The following is a 19535-nucleotide window of genomic DNA, read 5'->3' on the forward strand; positions in this document are numbered from 1 at the left end:
CAAATGTCACCTTATAAAAACATAGTTATCCAGGATAATTTGAATTTATTCTTTCTTTTAATGCCAGAGACAAGTTTGGTGGTATCTCCACATGATGTTTTTCCCTGTTGAATGAACTCATCCATCAAACCCACTTGGGCTATTAAATGGCAATGGACAGGCAGGCAGTGTAATGCATCACGCCATCTGAAGAGATAAAAGCCATCATCAGACTAATGTTCAGAACGAGAGGCACTGAATCTTCCACTTCACATGTGAGACCGTCACAGCTACTGTACACTGCCCAAGACATTAAATGTGTATTTCAATGGTAACCGTATCGACTGCTAAATACTTGGCATGACAGTGTATGAAATTCTGATATTGAATTCAAATGCAAGATGAAGTTGTCAAATGTCACAAATTTATACCATGGAAGGCATGGATTACAACAGATTTCACTATTGAATGGTTCCACCTGTATGACTATTTGACCCAAGGTCAAGGTTAACAGCTGTCCCTAAGGACTTTACTAGGCTTTAATTTTGTGCCAACCTTAATTTGAATCTCTATGATAATTTCACAATAGAATTAAATGTACTCAGCACACAGAAGGACAGTTCCAAAAATGTGCACCATTGTGTTCTGATCAGCCTTTTATTTGACCCAAGCATTTCTATATCATATGACAGGTTAATGCACCAACCAGGTTTACCAGCCGTTAACCCTTTGAATGCTCTTATTTTTCCCAATAAAATTTTGAGTGCAACATTTTACCAATTTACAGTAATATTTTGGATAATTTTGGACCAAATGGCCATAACTTTTCATTGGCTACACCTTTTTATCAAAATTTTGAGAAAATTTTGAAAGATTGTCTGGAACTGAAAAATTGTATGCATTACATAACGGCGAACATCAACTTTGGCACTCAAAAAGTTAAAATAAATGATTTTTTTGCTACACCACAGTCTGTGGTTAAAGCAAGAGGTTCAATATTGATCTGCCAGATCAAGTTGGGGTTGCTGGTATGATTGACAGTAGAAGGCTGTGAGTGTGTGTCAGGGACAAACTCTTGCAAAACAGTAATTTTCTCTGCTAACTGTAAAGATGTACTCATGGCTGGATAATGCTCTTAAAGAAGCTATTTAGGAAAGATGCACACGGATGCCATAGAATATCCTTGGTACGTGTTAAGCTACTAGTCTGCAAATCTTTCATTATTGAATATGCATGTACATTTTGTACCTCTTAAAGCTTTGATAAGAAGTATAGAAAAAGCTTTGCATGAGACTGAGTTAAAGTTTAATGATGCAGTTTTCTGATTTTCTTACTTTTGTTTACCTGTTGTATGGATAAGCATGAAACAGACAAATAAATAAATAAGGTATTTTTAACATTAATATTAACATGCATGGTAAACTCAGAAAAGATTCTATGGATAACGGAATAAACAGTAGTTTCTTGAGCCAAACTACTGTATGGTTGAACTTTCTGTTGGAAAACACAACAGCTAGGTACATGTAACAATTGACATAGTGTCTGGGGTCTCTCTGTTCAATGTCTACAGATTATAATATTTCATTTGGGAAACATGATTTGCATACGCTGTAAAAGAAACTGACAATTACATAGCATAAACTTATCCTGACTATTTAACACACAGAGTGTACACAACAGAACCCTATACCAGTACATACATGTACCGGTATATACTCAGTAAGTTATGCGCTGACAAGAAATATATGATGGTTTATAACATGCACAGAGACCCTGAAGCAATCAGACACCTATACTTTTACACCGGTAGTAATAAGCCTTAATATGTGCATGTACACTTTGTATTTGCCTCACACATACCTATGTATTATAATAATGATAATATATTGTTCTGAACATCCATATCTTGTACTAGGTCATTAAAATTACTCACATTAACACACAAACAAATATCTCTTGTATTTTTTCTGACTCATAAACATTTTTAATGATTGGTAAAAGCTACTAGGGGTCAACACAAATTTTGACAATTTTGGTTCATTATTAGTTTGGTCACTGCATGTATAGGAATGGCCAGATAAGACGTACATGTAAGTACAAGGTAAGTTTGTTGGTAGGGAAAAGATTCTACTTCAAATGAAATTTGTTAATGATATGATATGATGTGATGTGATGAGAGGTAAATTTAAAGCATTTTGAAGAGCATCAGATCGGAATGGTGCCGTCTTGTGTTACATGTTGTGTGATTGTACAGTGTTACATGTTGTGTGATGTGATCAGAATATTTTTTCTAAAGTTTGGGGGCAATTATTATTCTGTCATTGTTTCATGTCTGAAGAACTTAGTAGTGTACAAGAAACTCTTGTAAGAAGGATGATGATGGAAAAACAAAATTTAGAAATAGCATCATACTGTGACTACATAACAGTTTGAGGCACATAATATACTCATTATTAGATTTCTTGCTGCATCTAACAAAAAAATCACAAACAAAAATTGAAAGTGAAATGGGTCTACAAAGATTATTTCTTTTTTTAATAACATCTACTTTTTTATCATTGTTGATAGTCCTATTCTGGACTTTCCTTAGAGAAAAGAGAATACAATTTTCAAACTGAATCAAATTAAATTTATGAATGTAACTATATACTTAATGAAGAATTGTCTAGATAATTTCTTTACAGCTTCCATAGAGGATTACAACATGTTAGGTTTTGAACTTTTCCCTGTCGATGGTCTCTTCATTCAGCAGATATTGAGGACAAGGTGTTTTGTGATGAATCATAAATACACTGACATGTGATGACAATTGATGGATGAAGAATTAATATTGCACAGAAACAAATCATATAGATCTATTCCTGTCTGTAAAAACCAGACTTGAAAACCTAGACTACAAGTATTTCTAAATTATACGCACAGTTCAAAGGTTATTACCATGGATATAAATTCCTCTGATAACCAACAGCATGATTGACACACAAATAAATATGAGTCAAAGTTATATGCATGCAATAACCCATTTTATAATCTGTTGTGAATTTCTTTGGAAAATTCTGTACCTTAATCGAAGATGACTGTACCATTGACACTAGGTCAGATAATGAAAATCCAAAAATATTAAACAAGTCTATTTTTTTATCAAGAGGGAAAAATACCATCCATCTTGTTTGTCAATTGATAACAAGTTCAGCAATATACATTAAACTGATTACAATTGCTAATCCTATTCAATAACATTACGATTGCTAATGCCATTCCGTAACATTACAATGCATGACTATTTTCCATGTAATTATTTTTATCGTTAAAAATGGATTTCCGATTGGTAATTTTCTATGCAGTAAACCAATGTTCTTTCATCTGTAAAGATTTGGATTGGTTACTCACCGAGACTGGGTCCCTTTCACGGCAAGAAGGTCAGTCTCAGCCACAGGAATTGAAACAGTCACATTCTGAAACTGACCCAGTTCTGTCAACTCTCGCGGATTAAATTTTATGGAAGTTTGATTGAAAGAAATTTCCAGACTGAGAAATCCTCTCACCTAACTGACAAATGATTGCTACCTACTGTAGTGAAGCAATCATGAAATATATTTGTTCTGTAGCTGGCCACCTGCAGCTTCAACTGTGTGTATATACATTTGTACTCCGTACAGCTGGAACCACTGCACATCGCACCATCCTCATTTTTGATCAAATCTGTCTGTCTCATTATACTCTGTTACTTTGAGATATTCGTCTACGTCTTTATGCAAACAAGCAAAACTTCAAATGCATTGTGAGCCATATACTGTTCTATGATTTACAAAATTTAAACTTACAGTATCTATCGACAATGACGACATGCGCCCCCCCCCCCCACCCCCCCCCCCCCCCCATCTCCCCCACAACTCCTTTTCAATCACAGTTTTCATCATTCAGGTGAAGTAAATGTACTGTTAATTCCCTTTACACTTCACACTAAACTGCCGGTTCTTACATGTACCTAATGGTGTGACTTAAGCTACCTCCCCCCAACCTTTTCTCCAGGCTTGTTATTCAATGCTGTATTGTTACTAGATTAGATTAATGATGGATAATACTGGATGGCTGCCAATTTCTTTCAAATTTAGACACAGTCTGTATTATTGTCAGTGTTCACAAAAAGTGTATACATATTACAGTGTGCCTCTTAAGAAGTCAGACACAACTGGACTGCATCTGTTACCATTTCATGTCTATGTACTCAGTGTAACAGATATGAAGTTAAAATTGAAATGGCTTATACGGGCCACCATATTCATTAACACAGAGACACAAAAGTGAAAGGTTGACACTGTGTCCGAATTTTTTCAAAGTTGGGCGGAATATATGGAAAGGTATATCCAAATGTCAACAAGACCTTGGCCATATTGGATTATCTTGCAAAACAAAATGCATATTAATGTCACATTTTACTGTTCTTGTGGCTGCAAAGTACCTACATGTACGTAGTGACCATTGGCAAAAACTCACTTTGAGTTTGTAGATACACAATTGTGTATACAAACTCAAAGTACACCATACTTCTCCATCTCTGTTTCTGATGGAGACCACGTGGCTTTCTATTCTGAGTATTTTCAGTCTCCAAAAACTTACATGTCTACATTCACTCAATTCACTGCACCAAAAAGAATAGTGTCATTGCTTCATTATGCATGTACTTTTCTGTCCATTTCTCTGTCCAGTAAACTACAGTGTATGTCATGGTAGGCAGAGGGAATGTTTAAATATTAACAATATTAAGGTACTATATGCCTCAAAACTGAAAGTTGTAGTTTTGCTTATACATCACTCAAGGATCAGGAATTAAAATCAGTGGTCACTATACACAAAGATTTGGATTACAGAAACAAATAAACGAAGTTTATTGATATTCGATATTCAAAATGGCAGCCAATCCTACATGGACTCTAGGGCAAACCATTCTACTTTCAATTTTTACAAAAACGTCATGGTGAGAACTTCATTTACTCCATAACAAACATCAGACCAGAAATCTGAGCATTCAAAAAATCTGAGCATCAAAAAAATTTAAGCGTCTAAAACTATGTCTCTGAGCCACATTCTATTTAATTTTATATGTGATGTGTACATGGACAAAATTAGACAAAAAAGCCAATAAGTGTTGTGGATTGACTCATTGATGGCCTCAAAGTAAGCCATGATATGCAAATGATCATGTACAGTGCATACCAAAAACGCTGACTTTGCACTCCTGACATTTTAGAATGAGTGAATTCAGATTCTGAATGTAGTTGAACGTTGGCATATGCTTGATGTCTGTACATTTCAATATTGGAGCCTGAATCACCTCTTGCCTCATACATCACGTCATACATGTGGTCACAATTAATCAACTTATTAAATATCGTGACAGGTCTACAATTGCCAGACAAAAGAAAAAGTGCAGGCCAGGTTAACAAAAGTTGAATATCAATTATGAGAAATGAAAACTTATTAAAACCTGTCATCCTACAGAAATCTTTTATTGCATGGAAATTCTAAAATCGTGTCCAGAATTGTAAAAACATCACGAGTGCTGACGTTATCATCAAGGTACCGGTAATTCTGGTCATCTACCAAGCTATGCGTATTTTGTTCAAAATACAAGAGTACAAGCAAGCACTCTAGGTATATTAAATGTCCGCAAAACCTTACTAGTAGCTTGATGCCTAAAGTTTGGAAAGTGTGGATGAACAATAGAAATTGAGAAAACGAAGATATCAAGCTACTAGTAATCTTTGTTTCCTCAATTTCTATTGTTCATCCACACTTTCCAAACTTTAGGCATCAAATTATTACTAATTTCCTAAAAAGTTTTTACCCAAGAATACAAAGCAGCACTTTGTCATTTTAACATCACCAGTAACTCATGTCTGTACACTGAATAAAGCTACATGTATACAGATTGAATCTCCCTGTCTCTGGCATATGGCAGATAGAAGTAGGCTACTAGCTTATCTCTACAGGTAGTGAACACCCCATAGCTATGCACTAAATAATCAAACAAATTAAAGATAGAGAAGATGTAATCTTTCTCACACAAAAGCACTCTACATGATTCCTATGAGAGTTTTCAGTACAATAACCTTTTTTCAGTGTTTTCAGATTTTGCCAGTCATTGACACTTTATCTATTTGCATACAGTCAAGGTTCCTGATGGTTGGTGCTGTATGATGTCAAGAACGCATTTAAATCGAGTGTCACAAAGACATGGTCATGACACTGATAATGGAAGAAAGGAAAACAGAATTAGAAGAAGCGAAATCCTGGGTATACATACCTGTTCTGAAGGATTTGTGAGACGATCAAGAACTTCTGAGGGCAGCAAACACAGGCAGTCGCTCAAAGATGACAGCAATGGAGTCTGCCATTTCTGTAATTGTGCAAAAATACAGAAAATCTTACTGAACCTCTTCCAAAGCATTACCATCATGACCATAATCATCATTAATTGTCATTGTCATTGTCATGATCATGATCATCAGTATCATCATCATCATCATCACCATCACTATCATTGACTTTACCATAATCATTATGGGAATTAGTGCATCCTTCATTAAAACCAACTTAGACAGATGTAACTTTCACTGTTATGACAAGAACTGCAAAAAAGAATTTCAAAAGAAATCAGAAAAGATTCAAACAGATATAATCGCTCTTAAATTTACCATTTCGTGGTGCTTTTCAGTAATTTTGTAACACTGCATTTACACACATGGCTAAATCATTATCAGAATTATCATTTCGAGGTGCTTTTCAGTAATTTTGTAACATTGCACGTACACACATGGCTAAATCATTATCAGAATTATCATGACATATTTTTCACCATAATTATACATGTACTATCAGACATGTAAAGAAGAATGCGCTATACTGTGCTTCCAGGGTTGTCCGTAAGCTCTACATAATTTTACTTACTATGTTTTATTGCCATACAGTCTCACAAAGGCTAGGCTAACGTAAACTGTGAGAGCACAGTGGTGCACAGCTCTATATGCAATAGTTCAGAACACTCATAGATTTTATAGCACTACGGTGCTTTAAGGCTTGGATTTTCTCAGCACGTCTGTGACTTTTCACTCAAAAAGCTCATTGTTCTCCCGTCTTTAACGCATTCAATGAACGAATATGTGCATGGGTGTTTCTTTAGAATATGCAGAAGTCTTCAAGGTTCAAATATCCTGCTATGTACAAATTCTATCCAAAGCTTGCTTGTGGTCAAATAACAGAAATTTGACCCTTTTCAAAGAAGTCTGAAATTTTGTAACAGCAAACTGTATCAACCTGATGATGCAGGCATAATTCTGTGATCTTTTTTGCCATGTCAGTACATTAAAGTGCAGCAAACATACATATTTTCTCTTTATTGAGGGATGTAAGTTGTGGAAAATAAATTTGAATATCATAAAGTATTCTCTTTGTTTGCAGTTTTATGAACGTATGGCTCCATATCAAAGTCAAGCTTTAACAGAAATCCCTGAACCTAAGCCTTGATATTTTACATTGGATTTTAATTGGGTACTAAATTTGGCAAAGATATACAAATGGCATGGTTGGCAAGTAGTTAAGTGTAGCTATGCAACCATCTGCATTTTCTATATTGATACTACCAGTAACAGCAGAATTCTAAAATATGCATCATTAATCCCCAGAGACAATCATATGACAGTAATTTCTGCTTTGTATTGCACGAATGATTAATTCTTCATTTGTTATTGGTGAAGCAATCATTTCTGTGTGTCCTTTGTCAGCATTTTTCTCAGCATCAATTTTTTCCCTTGTTTTCTTCTCGGCTTTGCTGATAAACCTGCAGTGTTATTATTGTTGGCTAGCCTACAGACAGATTAGGAAGCAAAGACAAATTTGCTTGCACCGGATTTGTATTTAGCTATTTTCCACATGGAAGATTTGTTTCCATCTATAGGAAATCAAAAATATTTCGGGCATGTTATTTTAGTGGCCAAAAATGCTGTTAAAATACACATCAGTAATTCGAAGGGAGGATAAGAAATTAATCAGAAGATACTAACAACACCCCGAAAAATGAACAGAAAGCAATTTTCATCGCTAATACATAAAAGACATTTTCATTTTAGCGAAACCAATGATTTGAAAATGAATAGAAAAAGCATCAAAGAAGAGTATCTTTATACCTGAATGGCATTTGGCATTAAGTAGTAGATTTTCTCAACACACTTGTACAACAGCAAAGTGGCTGATTGTGGTGGATCTGCTAGCCGTAGGGCTTGCAGCAATCCTGTCAATACTGATCTACAGAGGGCGCTGTTATCCAAAGTAGCCACTGTGAAGGGTTCCACCAGACTGCTTTCTAAAAATGGTTTGACCTTTGACATCGGAACTCCCTGAAGAAGGATGTGAAGCGAGGAATACAAGCAGAGTTTGCTTGGATCCTGGAGATCGAAAAAGGAAATGATTTAAAATAATAAAATGGTTATAATAAATTAATGAGGACCTGAATGTGTGAATTTCGTAACATGTTTTAAATTTTGCTAAATTAAGCACACTACAGTACATTTCTTATCAACAAGGAACAAACAACTTCAAATGCTTTGAGATTTATAAATATCTGTGATTGTTTAGAAACATATACAAATACCATTCATTTGAGAAGATCATGACTCTGAATCACAAAGTTACTATTTGTTCAATGTTTGTTTCCTTGCTGTAGAAAAGGTAATTTCAAAATTTGAAATCAACTTGATTTCAAATGATGCATAAAACAACTCAGGATTGGTATTGGTTACTGTACATTTCACCTGCCACACAAAATAATACATATGAAATATACATGTATTTTTTACATGTGTGTAAACAGGTGTAGTCTAGAACATACACTGTGACGTCCTTCAATCATTTCAAGAGATCAAAGGTTCACCTTGTGTAGGACACAGAATGCACATAGAGTTCATAACAGAAATTATGATAGTTCTTTGACAATTAATTTAGCAACTTTAAACAATAATAACTGTTCATCCCATTCTGCATCTTATCAGAGTGGGCAATAAGCTATGTCAAGACATGTACACCTCTAGACTTTAATCTGCAACTAGAGACTGACACTACATCAAGCCATTATTCTTTTCTCCACTCTTTTACAAAATTTATTCAGACATTTAATTAATGACCATTGAACAAAATTAACTGTTTCATAAATTAATATTTGGACAAATAAAATAAGCTTCATTTCACATCTGTATCTGAGTCTAACCAATACATGTAAGTTACAAATGAGTGAATGTGCGTGTATCATGACAGGATATGCTCAATTTGTGGCACTACTTCAGGTCATTTTGCTCATAGTTTAAGGTTAATTATGCATGAAAGACCTGTGGTGGTCGTGACCGTTCAAACTGCCATTCGGCAGACCGTACAAGCTTGTCACTATTGATCACAAATCACAGCTGCACGACTACGCAGGTAAATTGTGAAATAACACACAGTAAATTCAATTTACCATATGGAGATACGATTAAAGATTGTGCATGCAATGAATTTTTCAAGCACATCCACCCTCTGTACCTTGTGCTGTTGAAATACAATGATATCAACCTTTTTCACAATTATTCCAGGCTTTGTACAATATTTTTCAGTTTGATGTCTTCACAAGTGCCACTGCACTACTGTTGCATGAACAGATTTGGCAATCTTCCTTTGAATCTTACAAGACACCTACCGTAGTACACTAGTGTGACTAGGAATTTTACCAATGTACATGTTTATAATAGTACATTTTTTTAAGTTGCAGTTGCTTGAACATAAATTTTACAATTTGAAGAAACTTTTAGTACAAAACTGTAAAAAATTATTTATTCAATCCGAGGTAACTATGTAGTATATTTGTACCAAACCATAGATGACTTCCCGCTATTCTCTGTTTTTTTCAATTAAAATTACTCTTCAAATACTGGTAAATTTGCATTTTTGTATTTTGTAATTTTGAAACATATTATAGTAACAGAACCTGATGGCAAAAGAGAGTGCAAGTGCTCCATACTCAAGACATTTGCACATTAGAGACTAAGGCGTGAGATGTACTCTGCTGTCACCGCACTTGATAGATGCTCAAACAGGGACAGCTGAAGAACACACCACGAGCCTCAGTGTAAATACTCTGTGTAAGAAACGCTTGCACTCTCTCGCCATGGGGTTCTGTTATATCTATATGCACACAGGACAGAATATATCACCCGCAGTTTTCACCCATGTACAAGTCTATTTTGTCTCCCACAAACAAAAAATGTCATCATTAAGGTCTGATGATTGGCATGTTCTAAGATGTACATGTGTACATGTATATACTTACATGTAATGCAGCAAAGAGAGAAGTTGATATCCATGATTGTATCAGTACTGATGCACTACTGGCTGATTTGCATTGATTGACAGCTAATTGGATGCATTTCAATTGCACTTCAGAATCTATAAATAAAAACAGAAATCACATGTTATAACCCAGCATGATCAAATTCATGATAAAAGTACGTTTCTCTAAATGCATGAACTTGTAATCCCTGCACTATGCTATATATTAGCAAATTGTGACTTAAGTCAATTCTTTGCCCAAAATAAAGAAGTTTTTTCACCTCTATTTTCTAGTAAAATAGTCCATCCGACTACTGTACATAGCTGAACATACAGAAACGAACAAAAGTCTGGTATGGAAATGGTGGGATGAGGGGACTGTTCACTACAGTAGCTGCAGATAAATTGTGATTATCATGATGAGCTCAAAGCATCTTTATTTAACTATCTGTCTATCTGTAGCAATTGTGATGGGAAGGATTTGCAATTTCATGATTGATGTAAATATTTTAATTTACCTTTTTCTATTTAAGGACAGCTACGCATTGAACATACAAACATGTTGACCATCAAGCGTTATTAAGTTTTAAACAACTCCAGGATTTGACCCTTTCTATAAACACACATCCCTTTGAACAATGGTTTGTCCCATTTTGTAGCACCATATCATTCATCATGGACATTGAAAACCACAAATTACATCACAACTCACCAAACTTCATTCTCAGAAGAGGTGACAAGATGGCCGTCCAGTTTACTGGTGGCAAGGCTGACTTTGACACATTGACAAGTGCTGTCATGGCAACATCTACCTCTCCTGAAGAGAATGACTCAGGTCCTTCCTTCCCAGCAGTGATCAGAAAATCTACAATGGCTCTCAAAACACTGCTGTCTGGTAGATATGTATAACTTGAAGGAACTAAGTAAAATAAAAAAATTCTTGTTACTATAATCAGACTATGTTTTAATGCTGTATACAGATTTTTTGCAAACTACGTGTAAGCACAACAGACTGCAACTGGGTTTGAAAATTTTCTCGAAATTTGATAAAACCGCACTTCAGTTTGACTCTTTTTAAATATTTTCCACTTCATATAAAAATCCTCCTTAAATCAAATATTTAGCATGGGGCAGGAGTAAAATTCCCCGGTGTCAAAAACATATCTGTTAGTAAAGTATATTTGAAAGCAGCTATGGATGACAAGATCATTTTACCACTAATCTATTGATATTGCGTATCAGGATTACATCATAATATTATGTCCATGTTAATGTATTCAGAATTTGATCAATTAATTGATTTTGATTCATAAAAATTTCAAAATGACACCAAAGTGGCAACAAGTGACACTATAAACACTCAATTCTGATGGGCTGACACTTAAAATATCACCATGGACGATAAAGCAGAAACTTGTGATCATATTGAATCATGTCATATATAATATTATTTGACCAATGCAAAGAAACATCATAGCATAATATGCCATCATGATCCATTTGAATTATAGTCTAAAAATTCTCAACTACATATATTTCATATTCCACAAAAAACACCCTTGCACCCTAGTTTCCTCTACAGTGGTCTGTTCTAAGTGATGGAACGATTGGATTGCACCAAACTTTGAAGAATTGTTTTGCAATGCATATGTTACCCTACAAAAAAATTACTGACCATTTGCCTTTGTCTGTGTTCCAACTGTTGATCTCATGTACAGATATGCTATCAACCAGGAGGAATTACTTCGTAAACCAACATCATCCGATGAAGTAACGATCTAAATTTGAAGGAAAACCGTTTACAAATGTCTTGGTCATGTAAATATTTCTGTTGAAATGAACAATAACACACTTGCATTCATCGATAAATGTATGTTGATTATTTTTTGAAAATAAAGAAACACAAAATATGCTGTAATGACAGTGGTCAAAATGGCAATTTATATTATTTCACTCTCAGTTATCTTTTGAATTTTTTACAATCTATGATTTAGTTCAAAGGCACCAGTTCAAAATTTAATCTTCCATTCAAAAGAATGACGGTTCTCACTTCCCGGTTAAATTTCATAAAGAATACAATGAGTTAAGCACTCAAAGAACTTACGGTACACTTCACCCAACCTCCTACAAGTTCAATCTGATTTTATTTGATACCTATTCAATTAAACCAAACCAAAAATCTATATACCCGTGACTTTTAGTGGAAATATCGGAATTGCAATTGGCATAATTAATTTGTTTGAATTCTTAATTTGTAATGTTTGTGGAGCTGTCTGGGGCATTGGCAGGCATCCAACAAGCTTCAACCTAGCCAGTACATGGTTGAAACTCAAAACATGAATTCATAACAGTGAAGGAAAACTGCCACCAGCTATCTCAGAAAATAGGCATTTAAAGATTACTGCAACAGAAATGGCCTTTGCACTCATGCATGGCGGTCTTTATTTCTAAACAAGACCCGCAAGCAAGATTTTAGGGGGCTTTGTAGGTATTCAATATACATTGTATTTCACGCATTGATGAGTAGACAGACAGCTTACTGAAAATTTCCATCAAAAGCTGACTTAGTGCACAGTATACTTACTTGGCTCAACGTCTTTACAGTCTGGTTTTGCTTGCTCTGAATTTCTGATGTCATCATGACGTCAGTGTTCAGGTGGATGAAAGATGTTTCCATGGAGACCAGCGCTGCCAATCCATGTATCATAGCCATTTGATCCAAAGGCGTTATTTCCTGAGCGGAAGAAAAAAGACGGGTAAAAAAATTTATGGGTTAAGCTAAATTTCTGACACCATTACATTTATGACCGAATATACTTTGATGGAAGATGCTGCCATGCAAGCAATTGCGAGTCTTGTTAAAAGGTAACATAAATCTGTGAATGAACAGAAAAAAACCCTAACACCATGAAGAAGAATATGATTTTCCTGATAATAAATTCAGTCGGAGATCACTTGCTATCAAAGCATGTTAGAACAGAACTGAACCATGAAACCAGTTTACTTTCCACCATTAGTGGTGGCTTGTCCTAGATTCTGTGTACTCAAGTCAATTATGGTGACGTGCAAACAAGTGGTTGCATATCACAGATATAATTTTCCAAAACACAATCAGGCTGCCTTTTGTAAATAAATAGCATTGGTCCAATACAAAGTCAGAGAATTTCATTGTTTTGTTGCCATGATGCATGGCTTAATAGTTTATGTTCAACAGACCAGGGGGTTCAATTGACTCAGCAGCTCTATCCACAATGAAAATGTCAAGTTATGGATGGGAAGTCAAGCATTTACTTTCCTTCTATATGGTTGTATAGAGACATCAAGGCATCAGTCTGAGAGCACACTTACTACCGATGTAACTCCTTTCATCCAATCCTGAAAGAGTTCATCCATGATGTCAGAGCTCCCAGCATGCCCACTGGCACACAGACCATTGCAAAGAAGTCCAGCGCTAGTAGCAATACCTGGCACCTGGTGAAGATATTAATTACTGTCAGCTATCACTCAGAATATTCTCAGACATCCATGATGAAAAATATCACATGTGAATGAAACCTTGTTAATACATGTAAATTATTGTGTTCCATATTGCTGACCAACTTTCAAAAAAACATAATAATCATATGATTTTCAATTGAAGATAATTTTTTATATTTCCTCAAAAACTACTTTTTAAAGAGTAAAAGCAAGCAACATTTATGTCTTCAGTGTTTTCTCTGCATGCTCACCGAAGCGGGCAATTTCTGCCCCATTCATCAAAATTAGGGGGCAAACTTGACATTTGAGGGGGCAGTATTTTTTAATGCTTACTAATGACATTGGGCCCAAACAACATATCCTATCAAAACATGAACATAAAATGCATGGCACTGGTATCCATGGAGACTGAAGCACAACTATGTCCTTTACTGTGTTTTCTTTTCGATGCGTACACTCCACGTTATCACGTCACCAAAATTGAATGACAGGCGATATTTTGTCTTTTCCGGGGGAATAACGGCAAATTTACAGGTCACTACACAGTGCGCTCGGGTCACCATCATACAGACGTGCGTGCTGTGTTTTGTGCGCGATTTTCGCGCAGTCAGTAACTTTCAAAGGGCAGAAAAAGGCTCGAAATGCGCAATTTGCGCAATCGCGCAGTCGAGAGAAAACCCTGTGTCTTTGCCACAGGTTTGTAAACAGTACTTTGTAAACATTAGCAGGGTTTTCTCTCGACTGTGCGATAGCGCAAATTGTGCATTTTGAGCCATTTTCTGCCCATTAAAAGTTACTGACTGCGCAAACGACCATATGATGCATGGTGACCCAAGCACATAGTGTAGTGACCTGTAAATTTGCTGTTGTTTCTAATCAGAATATTCCCTCGGAAAAAGACAAAATATTGCCTGTTATTCAACTTTGGTGATATGCATAACGTGGAGTGTACACATCCAAAAGAACAGCTAAGGACATAGTTGTGGTTCAGTCTCCATGGATACTAGTGCCTTTTTATGTTCATATTTTGATAGGATATGTTGTTTAATGTCATTAGTAAGCAACAATACTGCCCCTAAAATGTCAAGTCTGCCCCCTAATTTTGATGAATGGGGCAGAAATTGCCCCCTTCAGTGAACATGCAGAGAAAACACTGCAAAAGTATGAATATTTTGTTGTTCGGACACTTTCTTCATAGATACATGTCATGTACTCCCATTGGAAATGATGACACTGGAGCAAAAATTTATAAGTTGGTTCAAATTGTGATTTTGATATACATGTATTATGTACCGCACCATGGCAAGCTCTTGATGTTAAGTTACTTAAATTTTTGCTCAAACTTTCCACAATGATTTCAACCCTACTCTTACCAAATCAAGCACAAAAATCTGGGGCTACCGTGCAAAGGTTGGACCTAAAGAAACGAATTACCTGGCATTTACTGATATTTAAAATTCAAAATTGCTGTCATCCCTGTATTAACTCATATAAAATTTTTGATTTTCAAAAAACTGAGGAAGTGAAAATTTTTCTTACTCCAAGGGCTTCAAAATTAGTCCTACAAAGTGGTAGATTAGGAAAGTTATGAAAATATTTGAGAGTCTGAGTATCTGTCCCTGAAGCGCATTCTACCTTAATGATGCAGTTTTTTCTATGTCAATAACTTTCATTTCTATTAAGGCACTGCATTTTCTGAGCTAAGCACTTTGGGTACACTTTAGCTAGCCGTATTAGAAAGAGTTGCTCAGGTGCTAACTTACATTTAAATCAAGGTTGAAGTTGTTTTTGAAGTGAGTAATTACAGGTGTACTATATCCATCATATGGTACCCGTATTTGCTGCACATCATGCCATCAGGTCAATACCCCCAATTTGAAGTTTGAAGGATGAGATTGACATGAAAGCTAATAACTTCTCCTACCTGGGGGTACTGTTGACTCAGAGACTGAAATTTCCTCAGCACCAGAGTGCCTACTTCAGCAGACAGGTAATTACTGTTGCAAGCTGATACCGTAACGCAAGCAAGACACATGCAGAGTGTCTGAAAGAGCGAGAGAGAGAGAGAGAGAGAGAGAGAAAGAGAGAGAGAGAGGGAGGGAGAGAGAGAGAGAGGGGGAGAAAAACCAAAGTTCATAACATGGTCAGTAGCTGAGTTGACAAATCTGAAGCAAAGAGGTTATCATTTTGACTAGTTTTCTGTTGTATTAGGGAAAATACACATATTCAAACCTTGAAACAATTAACCAAGTGCATGGGAGAAATATGATATTTTCCTTGTAAAAAGTAAAAGATTAACCATTTCTCTATTATATTAATATTGTTATACAGTCTTGCGTTTTCCCTTTTTTCATATCTAAAATTCCCACAAATGTCCCTTTTCACATCAAAATGCCAAATGCAATCATTAACTGGGTACAACAAATACGTCATAGGAAAGTTTGTCACAAAGTTTATCACAGTAATAGTAATGCAGCCACAGGAATTTTCACAGTATATTGTCAGTCCCAAACATGACACTCAGTATCAGCTCCCTATGTCAATCATAAATGCTGAATTTTTAAAGTCTCATTCTAACAAACATCTGTGATTTTCGCTATAGAAATAGGAACACCTGTGGTCATATATCATACATATGGAGCCAATTCTATTTTCAAAATGCACAGAATGTAGAAATAGTAGATATGACCAAAACAACATTTGCATATCACGATGATAATATATCAAATAAAATAAATGATAATGTTTAGGTGAATAATAAAAATTATTTTTAAATTTTAAGCACTAGGATTACTTATTTCAATATTTTTGGGTCATCAATTACCTGGACAGAAATACCAGACTTTTCCTCATCTTCCCAGACTTCTAACAGCGCCATCAACTTTGCATGAGTTGATGTTACGTGAACTCTTGAATGAGTGGCACCGAGTCCACACAGTGAAGACAACGCCAAGCCTAGGCCAAGCATGCAGCCATTGGTGTTCTGTATTGCCGGGGTCAGACAGCTATGTTCCAAGACATCAAGCGCTTTCATAGTTGCCATGGCACCCTGAAAACACAAATTGCATAATAACATTACAGGTATACTGTCATCTGTTCCAATTTTGCCACAGTTACCATGGAAAGAGGAAATCTAACCAATCACAGATTTTAAGCAGGTGGCTGCTTTTTAAAAACAGCGCCCTCACATGGGCATTTTGAATACCAAGGAATGCCCCTTTGACCATATATGGGCATATTTAGATTACAGGTGACTGTATACCTTTTAGGGTTACATGCGGATGACTTTAAAAAGGCTTAAACCAGTGTAAGAAATGACTGCCTACTGGAAAAAGGTAAAACTTTTGCCAGGGAGGTGCGATTTTATGGCAACTTGCCTAATGGGAAGTTAGTAATTCCTGTAATCACCGATTTTTTGGTTTGCTGAGATTAGAGGTGAGGTCTATCAGGTGTGCAGTGAATCAGACATAATTGTCAGGGCAGGTACTATCTTGCTAAGGCAGGTGACTTTTCCATGTGGCCTGCCTGGATGTCTAGTTCTGATTTCCAATGAATTTCCCACTCTGCTTGAACTCTGATGTAATTCAGTTACTGTAGATTCCTTGAAGGACAGGCCTGCAGAGCTGATTTTGGAACTGAGAGTAGGCATCAATCACAAAACAGAGCAATTACCATGGCAACGGTTTTCAAGAACTTGCAAAAAGAGAAACTCACTCAGTTAGAAAGGCAAGACTGGCAACTTTGCTGAAGTTTGACTGACGCACAGACTAATACAAATCACTCCCTGGCCATCTAGTGTCACTCTTTCACTATCTGTATGTAGTGGATTCTGGCAGATGAATCCATGTAATGTAATGTGAGAAAGCTATACTTGACTTGCAGAGAGGGCAAGTGAAGATGGATTTGAATTAGTCATTAAAGAGACATGTGGGCAATTGCCTGATGCATTACCGATCTTGAATGGCCATTGAAACTGGCAATGATGGATGTCAGTGATGAACAGGGCAATGAGCTATCCATGCCATCCTTGGCACAAGAAAAGGATTAAGTTTCAGATGCCTTCAACTGTATCAGCTGTCTGTGGATTCATCCAAATGTCAAAGTATTCCCACTTTTGAGATTTTTTAATCACTGAACTCTCCTTTTAACGCTGGTGAAATGATTGTCATCATCTGTGTAATTTGGGTAAAAGCTGAAGAATCCAAAGTAAACTAGACAGCACAAGAGGTCAGAGGTTAAAGGTTAAATATCACAAATTGCTGAAACGAGGTGCATATTTACATGTATGCACCTTGAACCTAATGCACTGTATAACTTTAATTGATACAAAGTGACATCAGTAAAAGACACAAATCCCATCTTTATGCAGCAATGGTATAACAATCAGTGGTTCATTATGGATTCAATGTTGTCAATGGTGCCACACATTACCAGACATCTTGGTATATACATATTAAGGAACATCAAATGCTCAACAAACAAAATGTATTCTTTATCCAAAGTGTATTAATGAGTATGTTTAGTATGTAAATCTAATGATAATGACTCATTTTATATATATATATATATATATATATATATATATATATATATATATATATATATATATATATATATATATATATAATATATATATATATATATATATATATATATATATATAATATACTTGGGTTTAAACACACTAATATATATATATATATATATATATATATATATATATATATATATATATATATATATATATATATATATATATATATATATATATATATATATTATATATATATATATATATATAAGAAACTTGGTTGAAACACACTACCAAACCTGGTTGTTAGGTTCCAAACGTATTTATTATACCTCAAACACAACGTTTCGCTCTAAATTTAGAGCTTCTTCAGGTGTTTTCTACAATAACACCTGAAGAAGCTCTAAATTTAGAGCGAAACGTTGTGTTTGAGGTATAATAAATACGTTTGGAACCTAACAACCAGGTGTGGTAGTGTGTTTCAACCCAAGTTTCTTCTATCTTCACCCCATTCCACGCTCCACTGGGGATCACCTGAATTCCTACAGTTTCTTATATATATATATATATATATATATATATATATATATATATATATATATATATATATATATATATATATAATATATATATATATATATATATATCTATATATATGTAATATACAAAAACTACAGGAAATAAAGTGGATAGGGTTTCCTAAACTCTGCAACGTGCATACTAACTGTACCTCATTGCCAGTGACTTCACTGAAGTGTTCTTGATACAGCCTGCTCAGCAAACTACCCAGACCTAACCCACAGTGAAACTGAATCACCGGTGACTCGTCAGCTGATGGTTGTCCTGGCAACATGGCGGTCAACGTCTTCAGCATCTGAAAATTTTGTCCGAGTCTGTGGCTATCAACATGGGTGCAAGCTGGGGTAGTGCAATTGAAGCAGCTGCCCTCGCTAGTGTACTTGATGATCCAGTGTTACGACCACCTGTTCTCTGATAGAAGGGACAAAAAACACATGAAAGCTTAGACTTTGCATAGAATCCTTTCCTTGGATAACAATTTATGTTTGGAAATTTGAACACCGAAAAGTGAAGTCTGGTTTTGAGAACAAATTTTGTTCACTTTTAATATATATGACAATAAGAAGAATTGCTTTGGATTGTGTGAATACTAAAATATTAATGATTAAATTAT

The 19535-nt window shown here is 35.4% G+C and overlaps 1 protein-coding gene across 1 annotated transcript in view; it reads right to left on the minus strand.

The window, feature by feature from the left end:
* LOC139121876 (focadhesin-like) overlaps positions 1-19285 on the minus strand; it is a 39873-nt gene extending 20588 nt beyond the window's left edge. Inside the window, exons 1-10 of the mRNA XM_070687138.1 lie at positions 19074-19285; positions 16637-16861; positions 15737-15856; positions 13684-13806; positions 12920-13069; positions 12011-12113; positions 11048-11254; positions 10337-10452; positions 8166-8423; positions 6287-6379 (exon numbers count right to left, since the gene is read on the minus strand). Of these exons, the coding sequence (XP_070543239.1) occupies positions 6287-6379; positions 8166-8423; positions 10337-10452; positions 11048-11254; positions 12011-12113; positions 12920-13069; positions 13684-13806; positions 15737-15856; positions 16637-16861; positions 19074-19217 (1539 nt within the window). The 5' untranslated portion in view covers positions 19218-19285. The remainder of the gene's footprint in view (positions 1-6286; positions 6380-8165; positions 8424-10336; positions 10453-11047; positions 11255-12010; positions 12114-12919; positions 13070-13683; positions 13807-15736; positions 15857-16636; positions 16862-19073) is intronic.
* Between the last annotated feature and the right edge of the window lie 250 nt (positions 19286-19535).

This window comes from Ptychodera flava, chromosome 21 (assembly GCF_041260155.1).
Source record: "Ptychodera flava strain L36383 chromosome 21, AS_Pfla_20210202, whole genome shotgun sequence".
Taxonomy (NCBI): Eukaryota; Metazoa; Hemichordata; class Enteropneusta; family Ptychoderidae; genus Ptychodera; species Ptychodera flava.